This window comes from Barbatula barbatula (assembly GCF_947034865.1).
Source record: "Barbatula barbatula genome assembly, chromosome: 25".
NCBI lineage: Eukaryota > Metazoa > Chordata > Actinopteri > Cypriniformes > Nemacheilidae > Barbatula > Barbatula barbatula.
This window is the reverse complement of record NC_136788.1, coordinates 1,788,631-1,803,060: the sequence shown is the minus strand read 5'-3', so window position 1 is coordinate 1,803,060 and position 14,430 is coordinate 1,788,631. Positions and strand designations below refer to the sequence as shown.

At 36.4% G+C, this 14,430-nt stretch overlaps 1 protein-coding gene across 1 annotated transcript; it reads left to right on the top strand.

The window, feature by feature from the left end:
* Window positions 1–430: 430 nt before the first annotated feature.
* Window positions 431–2,780, top strand: LOC306890276 (beta-2-glycoprotein 1-like). Its single transcript, XM_079449885.1, has 6 exons — window positions 431–558; window positions 869–1,045; window positions 1,138–1,234; window positions 1,328–1,404; window positions 1,511–1,699; window positions 2,306–2,780. Exons 1-6 carry the CDS (start codon window positions 465–467, stop codon window positions 2,503–2,505), a joined length of 834 nt encoding a protein of 277 aa, XP_079306011.1. The 5' UTR covers window positions 431–464; the 3' UTR covers window positions 2,506–2,780.
* The last annotated feature ends 11,650 nt before the right edge of the window (window positions 2,781–14,430 follow it).

The following is a 14,430-nucleotide window of genomic DNA, read 5'->3' as shown; positions in this document are numbered from 1 at the left end:
TCAAATAGAGAGACAAGTTACTCTTCAACCCTAAACAAATGTACTCTTTCATCACAAGACAAAAGTCAACAACTATGTACCTAAGGTTGTTTTCTTATTTGTCTATTATTTATGCTTAGACAAACAAGGCTGCAAAAAGAATGTCAGGGTATGATTATTAATGTAGTTAAATATGATTGTAACTGGGTATATAAATGCTTCTGCACATGTTATCTTTATACAAAAATACCGTACTCTCTCTCTCTGTGTGTGTGAGCATGTCTGTTTACCGTAAAACAGAATATAAAATCCTAAAATACGAAACATTAGTATATACTTTACCCATAACCTCAATTTACAGTTTTGGTTCATTGGATGAGATTACAGATTTTCAAACTACAAAATTTAATTGGTGGACACTCCTCAACATTGCACTCTGTTCATTGATCTTAGTTAATCAATAATCTCCAAATACTTAAAAAGCAATGCATTACACCTGTTATGCAATAATGAAACACACTTTCAGTCTAATGCTCTTTTGGCATGTATGTCTTTATGAGACATTAAAGGCAAGGACAGGTAAGTGTGCGCATTTTAATATTGAATAAGGAAAGTGTGGTATTTTAACTTTTATATCAGATATAAAATATTCAGATATTATTACCATTAATTAATCTAAGGCAAAACCACCACAAGGAAAACTTTCACTATGAAACTTTCTTGTTTATTCTATTAATATAATGCAGAGCCAAACCAGACCGCATGCAGAGTCAATACAAGGATATTAAATCCAGATACAGTATGCTTGTTGGATTCAGATATTGCTGTGTATCTGGAAAAACTTTATCTATGAACTCTGAATCTACTCTGCATTCTGATGTGTGTTTAGTATGTAGTGACCCCCCTCCTGTCGATGGTTCAGAGGTTTTATTAGGCCAGCGTGTGTTCGAGCCCGGTGAGCAGGCCATTCTCAAATGCAGCAATGGATACAGACAAACTGGTGGATCTCGTAAGATTGTGTGCAAGATTACAGGAGAGTGGACTGAGCGTACTCTTAAATGCTCATGTAAATATCTCTATATTTATATATACTATATATATATAATTCATATACTGTGTATACATATACATTTACAACTGTTTCCAATGTTAACATAGTAAAACGTTGCCCAACTCCTGACTCTCCTGCCAACGGAAACGTTTTTTTTGATAATATTGTGTTCCAGAGCACTATCAATTACACCTGTATCAAAGGGTAAGGAATTTTCCACACATTGTCAAGTATTACGCAAATTAAACAAGCAATGCGTTGTGTGTATTCAGAAATAACCAGTGGATATTTTTTCAGTTATATCCTATATGGAAACGATTCTAGTCAATGTTTACACACAGCAATGTGGAGCAACCCTGCCCCTCAGTGCAAACGTAGGTATAAGCTTGAAATACCGTACACAAATTTTCATGTTTAAAATGCTGCTCTAAATAAAATCTTGAAATTGTTCTAAATCATATTTTTATGTTCTTATTTTAGCTGTCAAATGTGGCCTTCCAGTGATCCCAAAACATGCTAAAATCTTTTATGATAAGGTGTTCAATGGTAACACCACAGAGTTTGGATTAGGTGTCACTTACCAGTGTTTGCCACCACTGGTACTGTTCGGTAATGAGAGAGGGTACTGCACTGCTAACGGAAACTGGACAGACCCACCTAAGTGCCATGGTAAAAGCACACCTCTTTTAGCCATACTGTATTTATTAAAAAGCTAAATTAATTTGTAAGGAGTAGCTACACTTGATATGCAATCTATCACAGCCATACTTATTACATTGTGACTAAAGTTGTAACAGACACGAGCTCTGCTATTCCCTCCTCTAACCATCGGAGGGAGCCCTCTCCCGAATATTGAATAAATCAATTCCTATTAAAAATCAATTCCTATTACCCGCACCTTGTACTGATTACACCTGATACTCGTCACTGGTATCTATATATATATAAATATACATATACCTACTTACCGCTCACAGTTCATTGCAAAGTCTTGTTTTATGTTGGTGAACTTTACTGAGCGTTATCTTCTAGTCTGACTATCTGTTACCAATCATGCCTGACACTTATTATTGACCTGTTGCTGCCTGCTCCTGTCTGACCCTGCCTGTACGACTACTCTTAATAAAGCATGCAAATGGATCCCTGCCAGCCTGACGAGTCATTACAATAGTACTGAAACAAATAAACAAGACTACATCTTCACAAATTTGTTAAACTAAAATTTTATTGGGATGGTTATAAACTAATGTATTTCAAAATGCCTGTATTTTTTAGAAGTATCCTGCCCAGTCCCCACTCCAGTGGAAAATGGATTTATCACATCTGCTTCAGGCCTACTGCTAGAATATGGTTATATGGATCGGGTAAAATATGGCTGCAGTAAGGGCTATATTCTGGATGGACCCATAGAAATAGTCTGTGACAAGAACGGAAAATGGTCTGATAAGCCTACCTGCAAAAGTGATGCTAGCTAAATGATCATGATGCTAAATAGTTACTCAGATTAAAAACAGGTGTGTAATGTCAAATTAAGAGTGGACGCAGTCCGGAATTAGCTAAACTACCTAAACCTTTTTAAAAGGGGGATTATTGAGTCTGTGTATAATCATCCTTCCCAAAATGGTAAAAATGTTTTATTACATTCTAATGTAATCTTATTACTTTATTGTTTATTAATTGATATGTGGCTTTTAATGTTTTAGGAACAGTTCAGGTTCTGAATAAACATTTCCTGATAATTTACTCACAACCATGTCATCCATGACTTATGTTAAGGTTTATGAGGGAAATGCTTCAGGATTTTTCTCCATATAATGGACATCAATGGGGACCGGTCTTCATATCTTAAAAAGTCTATACACGACACCAGACGATGAATGAGGGTGTTGTCTAGGGAGACGATTTATATTTTTCTAAGAAAACAAATTATATTCCTTGTAAGTATACCACTGTGATGCATGTCCACGACTTCCGAATTACATAATCTGGTCACGCGTGACGTAGTTTCAAAAGACTTCCACAAGACCATTTTCAAATAAAAACAGAAAACCTTTTATGCGTTTTGGCTGTTCATTTACATGAAAACTTGTTGTAGGTTATTGAAAACGACGGCATTATCGTTTCCGTGTAATCTCTGAAGACGACGTTTTCCAAAAACAATGACGTCATATGCATGCATATTACAAATTCAGTCTGTAGGTATGCGCGAGTGTTCCCCAAAAATAATGGCGGCGTGACATATTTTAATTTCTTCAGCAAAAAGTAGATTTATCGCACCACTAAAACCAGTGGAGACATGGTATTTATATGCACACTACTATAAACACAGTGTATTAAAATCGCATAATTAAATAAAACAGTGTATGTGCTTATACAAAAGTTACAATATATTAATAATGTTAAAAAATTGTATAATTGTTTTGGGATATTTTCTGTATATGTAAATACATTTTGCAATATACATATATACACACAATATATTTAAATATTTGCTTTTGGCAACTTTGGAATATTTCTCACATATATTAAACTTATGCGTAATGTGTTATTTGCCTATATACAGTATTTACTGAACATCTATTTATTTCCTTTATGTTACGTTGATACGTTTACATGCACATCTATGTAAATATATTATTTTGCAATAAATGTTCATAAATGTATCTTTAATATTAGTTAACATATTTGTTTCCTGGTATATTTAAATTTATTTTAAACATATATTCAATTAATGTTCCTTTAGAATATTTCACATATAAAGAAACTTTATATACAAATTTATTCCAAATTTCATTTAACATACATTCATAATCTGACACTCCCTCAATAAATCAAGCACTCAGTTGACATAGAAATGCACATTGACTAACAACAAAAAATTGACAAAAACTTTTTTTCTTAGCAGTTCTCCTAAATAGCAGTAAAAGTTTAGATAGGATTTTTCTCTTAAAACCTATTCACAAAGCTATCAAGTGAAAGAGCAAGGGTTAACCACATTACTTTGGATGTAAGCAGACTTACTAATATACCCACAGTAATCGGCTCATAAGAGTTTCTCTCAGTGATTAATCACAGAACTATGTAAACCAAGACACATGCTGTCACATTCAAATAAAGGTTTTAAAATAAATATGTTGACATATTCAAATATGTTGTGTTCTTATGTGCATGTTGACCTGTAGGTGGCAGTAGAGGTTGCTTCTATGAGTATGAGACGGAGAGTGAGAAGTGTTACACCTGCGACTACATGCGCTATACTATTCTGCTACTTTGTTTTAAATAAAGTATTCTTGTTTGTCCATACGCCTCCTCATTGTTACTTACTAAGGACATAACAAAATAAACATTTGCTATGTGCAGATTTAAAAATTAAACAAGTATATGTTCAGTAAACCTGTCAGCCTCACATCCCAGATAGTAAAAACGTATGTGGGCCACTTCCGGCAATGATGTGGCACTGCAGGCCTTCTTGTGGCCCGGACAAAGTGGAGGTGGACGTGAAGTGGCCCACATGTAATGTTGCAAATGTGGCCCAGTTGTATTAAAATGTATCCGGGCAAGATTTGGCAAAGATATGGCACAGTTGGTGCTGGCTCATGTGGGTTTGATCCTAATGTGGCCCACTTGCCAGGTTTTCTGCTTTTGATGTCAACATTCTGCGACACACTGGGCTGTACTTACTGTCAATTACTGTCAGAAAATGCAGAAAACTCTTGTTTTCCACAATAGACAGGGGAAAGTAGCAATCAATGATCAAGTCAGACAGTATTGCATTGGTGATAGCTTTCTGTTGTACAATGACTTAGTACCTCATACAACCCTGCTTCAAAAATACCACACTATCATTTTATGACAAAAGTATGAGTAAGGGAGTGAACCCCCAGTGGATGCAGATTAACGTGTTTGCAATCCCAGATAGCAAATAGTAATTGAAACGATGTTAAATCAACATCCCTCTGTCACAATAAATTCATTGAATCAACGTTGAACTCTGATGTTGATTCTTCATCATGTTGCACCCTCTATTATCATTGAAACAACGTTTAAATCATACCTAGAGATCAACAGAATTTCAATGGTATTTCGATTACAATGGATATTGAAACAATGTTGAAATCCCAGCATATCAACATCTTCAATGATGTTTTAATATACCACAGGTTTAATCTGAAGGTCTGTAATTTTAATATAATATTAAAAACATTATTATTAGGCTATAATCCTGCTTTATCGACAGCCAGGATTTAGAAAAGAGAAACTATACCTTTAGGCTGTAACCTAGACTAGCACAAATGACACCCCACGCATTCTTTAAAAATTAAACAATCATTTTTATTGTATTATTTCTTATTTCTTCAGTGCCGATTTGTTCCTGGTGATAAGGCCGAGATTTCGGCGACGGTCTCTACGCCGACTCGTCCCCAGCGAACAGGGTTTTCGATGTTATGATGCTTCATCCATACACTGTATAAAACAATGGCCAAAGCTAACAAAGCGGTCTCCGCACTGCAATCGAGTTGCAAAGTCAACAAACACCTCAAACTATTTCTCGTTTGTAACGTTAGGTATAAACACTTTAGAAACAAGTATGCCACACATCTGGATTATCACAAGTTAATTCATCCACCAATTCAACTGGGCTGTGGACAAATAGAAGTTAAATTAAGCAAATAAAGGAGTATGACAAGGAGTGTTCAAAGTTACTGACAGACATTGTATGATTTCAAGTTTATATAAATATATGCACAGGTATTTTATTCCTTAGAATAAATGAACCTATCAATTTGCTTTTGAACCATTGTATTTAAAATGATTGAGAGATCTGGTAAATCTTGACTAGTTGTCAAAGGTTTCAGTTGGATTGACACAGAGCCTACTTTGAAAAGGGTCGATTTATGAGGCTTAACCTTATTATTTATGGAATGTGCACTTTGGAGATAATTGTCTTTTTTCTTTGTTATTCTGTGCAGATTGACAGCGACGTCATCGTGCTCATGGATGATGCAACACTGGCAAATTACATCCCCTCCTATGGAGACCGAATCGCCCTCTTCAATTACTGCAAAAGTAAAAAGCCCATCTCAAAGCGAAAACAAGGGCTTTTAGAAAAACTTCGTGAGAAAATGAAAGTCAGAAAGGAAGGCACCAAGGAAAACATATCACATGCTGACACAAGAACAACACAGACAAAGAAGCTAAAAACAACACGAAATGTAGAGATAGGATGGATTCACAGTGACGGTCACATAGCCAAACAGGTGAGGGCAAAGCAGGGAGGTGGCACCAGAAAAATTCAATTGGCAGTTAATGCTGGATTAAAAGATATCCTTCAAGAAGGAAAGAAACTTTTTTTCCCCGATGGAATATCTCCTAAAGGACCAGAATCAGATTTTGAGTTTGAGGTGTGGGACTTCAAACAGAACCACCTTACTGTTGACACTTGCCTGTCCATTGGCACTATGTATGAGACTGCAAGGCTCACAATGTTGCGCTTTTACATTGCAACAAAGCCAAAAGATCTTGAAGATGATGCCAGCGAGACCTCTGAAGTCATTCTTGTCTCTGCACACAGTGGCAATGAAATCAGTACAGCAGAACTACAAGTGGGAGAGGTCATGCTTGGTTTTGATGGAGTCCAGTCTTCTTTAAATGTGTCTGTGGACTCTGAAATTACCTTTGGTCCCATTTACGGCACTGAAGAAGACACAGAGGACACATTGATCTATGAGGGTTTTCCTATGCCCACCAGTCCAGCTCCTCCAGAGGATGTGATAATGATCACCATACATCATGCTAACACTTTAAATGACATGATTACAGCTTTCTCGGATGAAGAGATTTTGAAGAAAGCACTGAATGTGAAACGCATACTTCCAGACAACAAAGAAGAAGCAGGCAGTGGATCTGGGGTATTAAGAGATGTTCTCAGCTGCTTCTGGCAGGAATTCTATGATCGATGTACACTTGGTACAACAGTTAAAGTGCCCTTCATTCGCCACGACTTCCCTGCTGAAACATGGAAGGCAATTGGCAGAATCCTTGTGAAAGGTTACCAAGATTGTCAATATTTGCCAAACAAACTTGCACTCCCCTTCCTTGAACAGGTGCTTTTCAACAATGTGTATAGTGACCTTAAAGCACATTTTCTGCAGTTTGTGAGCAGCCAAGAACGTGAGGTTTTGATGCAAGCAATGAGTAATTTGTCCGCAGTTGACTCTGATGATCTTGTGGAAGTTCTAGACAGCTATGACTGTAGAAGGAGAATCACAGCGGAGACTCTTCCTACAATAGTTGATGAAATATCGCACAAAGAACTTGTCCAAAAACCCATGTTTGTCATTGACTGCTGGAGGGAGATCACCCATCATCATCCTCTCTCTCTCAGTCCAGAAGCACTGACAAAGTTGTTCTCTGACCTGCAACCAACCACAAAAAAGGTCTGCAAGCTGCTGAAATTTGACGTTGATTTGACTACAAAACAGAAGGAAGTCATAAATCATCTGAAAAGATTCATCAGGGAGCTAGATGAAAGTAAACTTCAGAAATTCCTGCGCTTCTGCACTGGATCTGATCTCATAGTTACAGACAGCATCTATGTGGAATTTGAAGAAATGACAGAGTTCACAAAAAGACCAGTTGGGCACACATGTGGGAAGATTCTGCATATAGCTGACAGCTATGAGAACTTCCCAGACTTTCGCTCAGAATTTAATGCAGTTCTTGAAAGCAATGTCTGGGTAATGGACATTGTTTAGATTGACAAAACCTGTCCAACAACAAGCCATTGTTAAGACTTTTCACATTTGAACTAATGCAGGATTTCAAGGATAGAAATGCAAGGAAGTGTGAGGAATAGATACTTAGGACATACTGTATAATAAGCACTTCAGCATGACCCTTAATAGTCAGAGACAAGTTGCTCCAGCTGTGCAGAAGGAAGCCCAGCTTTTGCTACAAAAACTATATTATCGTTTCATGTGTTTTGGTCGTGCATTCACATACCACAACAAACTGTCATACTGATCATTACCAAAGCTATATTCATCTCCACCAGATCAAGTTATCCAGCTGTACAACACAAACCTTCTTGCTGTCCAGAAACATGTTTTGTTTGTTTAATTAAGGTTAAGAATTCCATTCCAACAGCAGCAACAACTGTGGCGTGCTTCATCACTGCTTTATGCAGTCAGCTATATCAGCTATAGGATTTTTGTGTAAGTTGCAAAATAATGACCCATGTTAAAGTTGTGTGTAAACAACCATTTCATTTCAGCCAAGTGTTCCCAAGCCACAACTGACTATTGGCTGGTGGAATGTCATGTTGGACCAGCAAGCGTATTGTTCTAGTCAGACTAGTTAATCTAGACCAATTTTTTTAAGTCTGAACTAATTACAACCATACATGATCTAAAAGTAAGGCTGGCAGTTTTTCAACACTATTGTTATTTTCCCAGTCTATACTATTTTGCATTAGCCATGTTTGCAAAATGTTGCATTATATGTCTTTCAGGTCTTCAGGTTAATGATCTTTTACATTAGGTTACTGTTGTAGAAGATGCATCGATAGAGGCTATACGAGACAATGTTAAGGATATATATTTTATTTTTTAAAGCATCAATATAAAATTGCATGCTTCATATACTGCATGTATTATGTAGAATTGGTCATGTGGTGTTCATGCACGTTTAGCTTGTGACCATCTCATTAGTTGAGATTTCTTTTAAAGCCTCTTTACTGTAAACATGTTAAATGTTACTTTTAATGGTCAAATGTTAGTTTAAAAAGTCAAGTCATTCTGGTTATATGCACTTTACAGACCAAGCTATGTGGTTATGAGATTTAACCATCTTATTATTGTATTACCAATAAAATGTTTAATTTGAAGTTTTAATGTTAATAAAATGTTACTTTTTCACATTTATATTCAGGTATTCAATTGAATGTTGATGAAGCTCTCTTTCCATATGGGTAAAAGTGATGTGGTACATGAGGTTTAAAATACAGTTCAAGAATATTAGTGTTAAAGTGTTTATTAGTCATTCATATTTGACACAAGGATGAAAAAATCATTCCACTGGGATTAAAAACAAGTCATCCAGTGCAAGGTGTCAACTAGTCACAATTAAACAGAGCTAGCAAATTACCTAGAAAGAGCTGATCTTACACAAAAACTAAAACAGTTATGCTGAAAGTTTTAATAGTAGATACACGATGATCAGAGAAATACATGAAAATGGTGTTGCTGGGGGTCAAACATTTCTTAGGAACACACGGAATAGCAAGGCCTATATTTTTTATACATATTTGGCAAATTAAAACAACTTAATATACATATAACACTATGGTGGGTTGTTTTAAACCATCTTAAGTTCTTTCACTGCTTACAAGCTCTAGAACCCAGTTTATTCCTCATATGTCCTCACTGCATATAGTATAGTACCTAACACTTTTATTTGTCCCCATTTTTTGCAGAAAAAAACAAATTGACTAATTACTTTTTTAAATAAAAATGTAACTACAATTGCTATTTTTATTAAGGGTCTTGAATTGTAGTTTTCTAATTTCATCTCTTAAGAGTTGGAATTTTGTTTACATCCAACATCCATTCATCTTAAACACATCAAATAAATTTCTGTATTTCCTCTCTTAACAAGATGTACAGATCAGCTGCATCAAGTGGATCTGCTGGAGCATTCCATCCTTTCTCCTCCATTAGGAGACAACACAGTTCAAAAACAGTTTCGTTACACGGAAACTGGCCTTTAGGAGTACACTCTTCCATACACAAAGTGACTTCCTCCATGACAATTGGTTTCAGTCTATCCTCAGCACTGTGCAACTCTGGAAATAAGTACATCACAAATGGCCGACCCGACGCCGCATCATCACTTGATCGTGCTCTGATTTTGTGTGAATTCCATGTGTTGACAACTTCATCCAGTTCATCCTGCAGAGAAACAAACACAGTAAATACAGACTACAAACATGTGATATACAGTACAGGCCAAAAGTTTGGACACACCTTCTCATTCAATGCATTTCCTTTATTTTCATGACTATTTACATTGTATATTCTCACTGAAGGCATCAAAACTATGAATGTACACATATGGAATTATGTACTTAACAAAAAAGTGTGAAATAACTGAAAACATGTCTTATATTTTAGATTCCTCAAAGTAGCCACCCTTCGCTTTTTTTGATAACTGCAAACCCTTGGTGTTCTCTCAATGAGCTTCATGAGGTAGTCACCTGAAATGGTTTTCACTTCACAGGTGTGCTTTGTCAGGGTTAATTAGTGGAATTTTATCCCTTATTAATAAAAATAAGCAAAAGGTGGCTACTTTGAAGAATCTAAAATATAAGACATGTTTTCAGTTATTTCACACTTTTTTGTTAAGTACATAATTCCATGTGTGTTCATTCGTAGTTTTGATGCCTTCAGTGAGAATCTACAATGTAAATAGTCATGAAAATAAAAAGGAAACGCATTGAATGAGAAGGTGTGTCCAAACTTTTGGCCTGTACTGTAGTTGGTCTTAAACTATGCAACTGCTGCCTAAACTGAAACCTAGGTTTTCTGCATTTCAGCAGCTAAGTCAACAGTGAACAGATACAGCATGCCACACTAATCACTGTAAAACTAAGCAGCAAGAGAATGTAATTTTCACCAAACAGCACAAGCACACAGAACAATGCTGCACTGATACTGTAATACTTTACTTTACTAATACTTTGTCAGTGCATACAGTAACTGTATCCTAACAGGAGGCTCTGAATGAAAGTTTCAAGCTGTAACTGATCAATGATCAATCATCGGTCATATTGTGATTAGTTGCACTAATTGAACATTCATATCATAGTTATCATGTTACAGTATTTCATTAAATGCAAAATAAGCAAGAGGTTTTAATGTAAAATAACCTAAAAATGTTTGAACCGAGACACTGCAAATCACTGGTAGCTGCATGGCTGCGCTTGATGACCAAATATATTTTTTAGATTTCCAGGGAGCTTCTTATCTAAACAATACGGTTACATCTCTCGTGTGTGACATGATGTCGCAGGGTCGTGGCATTATTTTTGCTATTGCACAGACTTGTTTTGCTGACTCCGATTTTTTTTCTTTTTCTTTATTCTAAGGTTTATGAATGTGAAGTATAGGAATAGGTTTTTCTGCCTCAGAGATGAGATGTTCAATTGTCATGCTGCAGATTTATGATCCCGTGTTACCAATAACTTTTATACTGATTTAAAGTTGACTGTAGGAGATAGATTGGCACATGTTCACTACTGAATGTATAGATATAATTCCCTAATAGGTGTGAGACCTCGTGTCTGCCATCAAGAGGTATATAGTGGGCGAATGAGGAAAAATACCGAGCAATAATAGATTTTAACAGGTCCAAGATAAGCACAGTTCATAGTATATTTGTGTAGCTAGATAGAGCCTATATTGAATACCCTTTACCTGCCTTTTAGTAAGAGATATTGTAAATGAAAAAAAAAATAAGTGATTAAATGTGACATTAAATCACCTTCCAGGCTTTGCTATTATTATTACTATATTCCATTTATTACTGACTCATTTCAGAAGGTGAGGAAAGATTATTACCTGAACAAGATTTAGGAAACAGAATTGGATGAGATTTTTGTCCAAAAAGTCTCCTGTGAAGTGGCCATCATCCTGAAAAGTTTGAAATAAGTTCATCCAGAACTGTGCACTTTGTTTGCGGAGGGTACCCCACCATCCCTCAATGCGCTGGTTTGCTGTGCTTCTTCCATAAAGGAAACTTCTCTCCCCTGCAAAACTGTCTGGGTGGTTGCGCCGCAAAAATATCTGCATTTCTTCTACACAACCATTTTCTGTTCCCCTGTCTGCACGAATCCTCTCTGGACATCCCCCTATGCTTGAAACTGTTTTGATGAATGAAGTAACTTGCAACTACTTTAGGATCACTGTTCGTAGTATAGGCCTCCATCCATAACACATAGCGACTAAAGCCATCTATACAGCCATTGATGGCAATGCCATAGGGCTTTAACTTATCATAGCCATCCATATGCCAAAGCGCATTTGGACCTCTGCAGCTGTATTGACGTCTTCTCAAGCGTCTGGCTCGTCTTAATTCCACACCTTGTGGATCAACCAATTTGATGATGCGTCTGATGGTATCTTGTGATACAACAAATCCCCGTTGAACTGCACGAAGATGTAGCCAACGGTAACCTTGCATCTGTCCATTGGTCATGATCTCATGTTGAACAAAGGCCAGCACTTCATTCAAGTCAGACTGGTTCTTCCTTCTGAACAGACCAAGTCTTCTACAAATTCTCTTTAAAGTCCGGACACTTATTACTATTTGATTGTTGTGTGCTAAAATTGCAAGTATTTCTTTGTTACTGAAAGAAAGTCTGAAGTAGAGTTTGATATATTCATCCAAATCTGACATAGCAGGCATTGTTGTGAGCAGCAAAACTGATCAAATCATATTGAGGGAAGGCTTTAACAGTAATTGAAGAGGGCGATTCGGTCTCCATAGGAGGGGATGTAATTTGCCAGTGTTGCATCATCCATGAGCACGATGACGTCGCTGTCAATCTGCACAGAATAACAAAGAAAAAAGACAATTATCTCCAAAGTGCACATTCCATAAATAATAAGGTTAAGCCTCATAAATCGACCCTTTTCAAAGTAGGCTCTGTGTCAATCCAACTGAAACCTTTGACAACTAGTCAAGATTTACCAGATCTCTCAATCATTTTAAATACAATGGTTCAAAAGCAAATTGATAGGTTCATTTATTCTAAGGAATAAAATACCTGTGCATATATTTATATAAACTTGAAATCATACAATGTCTGTCAGTAACTTTGAACACTCCTTGTCATACTCCTTTATTTGCTTAATTTAACTTCTATTTGTCCACAGCCCAGTTGAATTGGTGGATGAATTAACTTGTGATAATCCAGATGTGTGGCATACTCGTTTCTAAAGTGTTTATACCTAATGTTACAAACGAGAAATAGTTTGAGGTGTTTGTTGACTTTGCAACTCGATTGCAGTGCGGAGACCGCTTTGTTAGCTTTGGCCATTGTTTTATACAGTGTATGGATGAAGCATCATAACATCGAAAACCCTGTTCGCTGGGGACGAGTCGGCGTAGAGACCGTCGCCGAAATCTCGGCCTTATCACCAGGAACAAATCGGCACTGGCCCTCATCATGTTAACATGTTAACACGCATTTACTTGTGAAGCATAACAAATATAATGACAAACTGAAGTGAGCGTTGAATAGAACAAGCGCTAAGGCTCACAATGTTATCTTCACTGGCTAGCTATTCAGCTAGTTAGTTTTAGTCAGGCGCTAACGTTACTTTGTATGTGCCTATATTAATTTAAATATATATATATATACATATATTAACTGAAATAATCTAGCTAACGTTAGCAGCTGGTGTGCAGCCTATATGTGCATTTCTGTAGTCTTTACAAACACCAGGCACCAAACCAACGTATAATTCTCTTTTACTCACCTTTTGTTCTTCCAGTAATGTAATTGCTTCATCTGGGACCCCTCGACTACGCAAAAACTCACTTATATCCAAGTTCGACATGTTCAGTGTGTGGTTCTCCATCATGCAAAGTTACTCCCTCTCATTGGTCCCTTACAGGTACCCATACTTCTGACTTTAAAGTCAGAATTCTAACTTTAATCTCAGAATTCTGAGAATAAAGTCAGAATTCTGAGATTAAAGTCAGAATTCTGAGATTAAAGTCAGAATTCTGAGAATAAAGTCAGAATTCTGAGATTAAAGTCAGAATTCTGAGAATAAAGTCAGAATTCTGAGATTAAAGTCAGAATTCTGAGAATAAAGTCAGAATTCTGAGATTAAAGTCAGAATTCTGAGAATAAAGTCAGAATTCTGAGATTAAAGTCAGAATTCTGAGAATAAAGTCAGAACTCAAATATTTTTTTCACCAGTGGCCCTAATCCTCTTCCGTAGAAATGGGGTTACTTGATCGGGTAATAACTTTTTGGGATATTTATCACCTGTTCATAGTTATTTTCTTCCCCATGTGATTATTACTGACAAATGGTTGTACCCAGGTATATCAATTCTCACCTGGAGGAGTGTTCCAGAGGGCTAAGACTGGTGGTAGTGAATGCAGTAACTGCAGTAAGGGACTCTGATTGAGGGATTTGACCTGATGCAAGGTTATTAATTAATTAATTAATTAGTTGATTGATTTATGTTTGTTAATTGAACTTGTTTACTTTCATTTCTTTATTTTTGTGATGCTTTGGCACCTGTGAGCACCTTGCCCTTTTCTGGCTTGGGAGAACTGGAATAAATATTTATATGGCATTTTATGTCCTCCATGTGTTATTTGAA

Coding starts and splice junctions, on each gene's coding strand:
- LOC306890276 (XM_079449885.1), top strand. CDS start 465: ATGCATTACACCTGTTATGCAATAATGAAACACACTTTCAGTCTAATG. Junction 1,046..1,137: donor GCGTACTCTTAAATGCTCAT/GTAAATATCTCT, acceptor ATGTTAACATAG/TAAAACGTTGCCCAACTCCT. Junction 1,405..1,510: donor CCCTGCCCCTCAGTGCAAAC/GTAGGTATAAGC, acceptor TTCTTATTTTAG/CTGTCAAATGTGGCCTTCCA.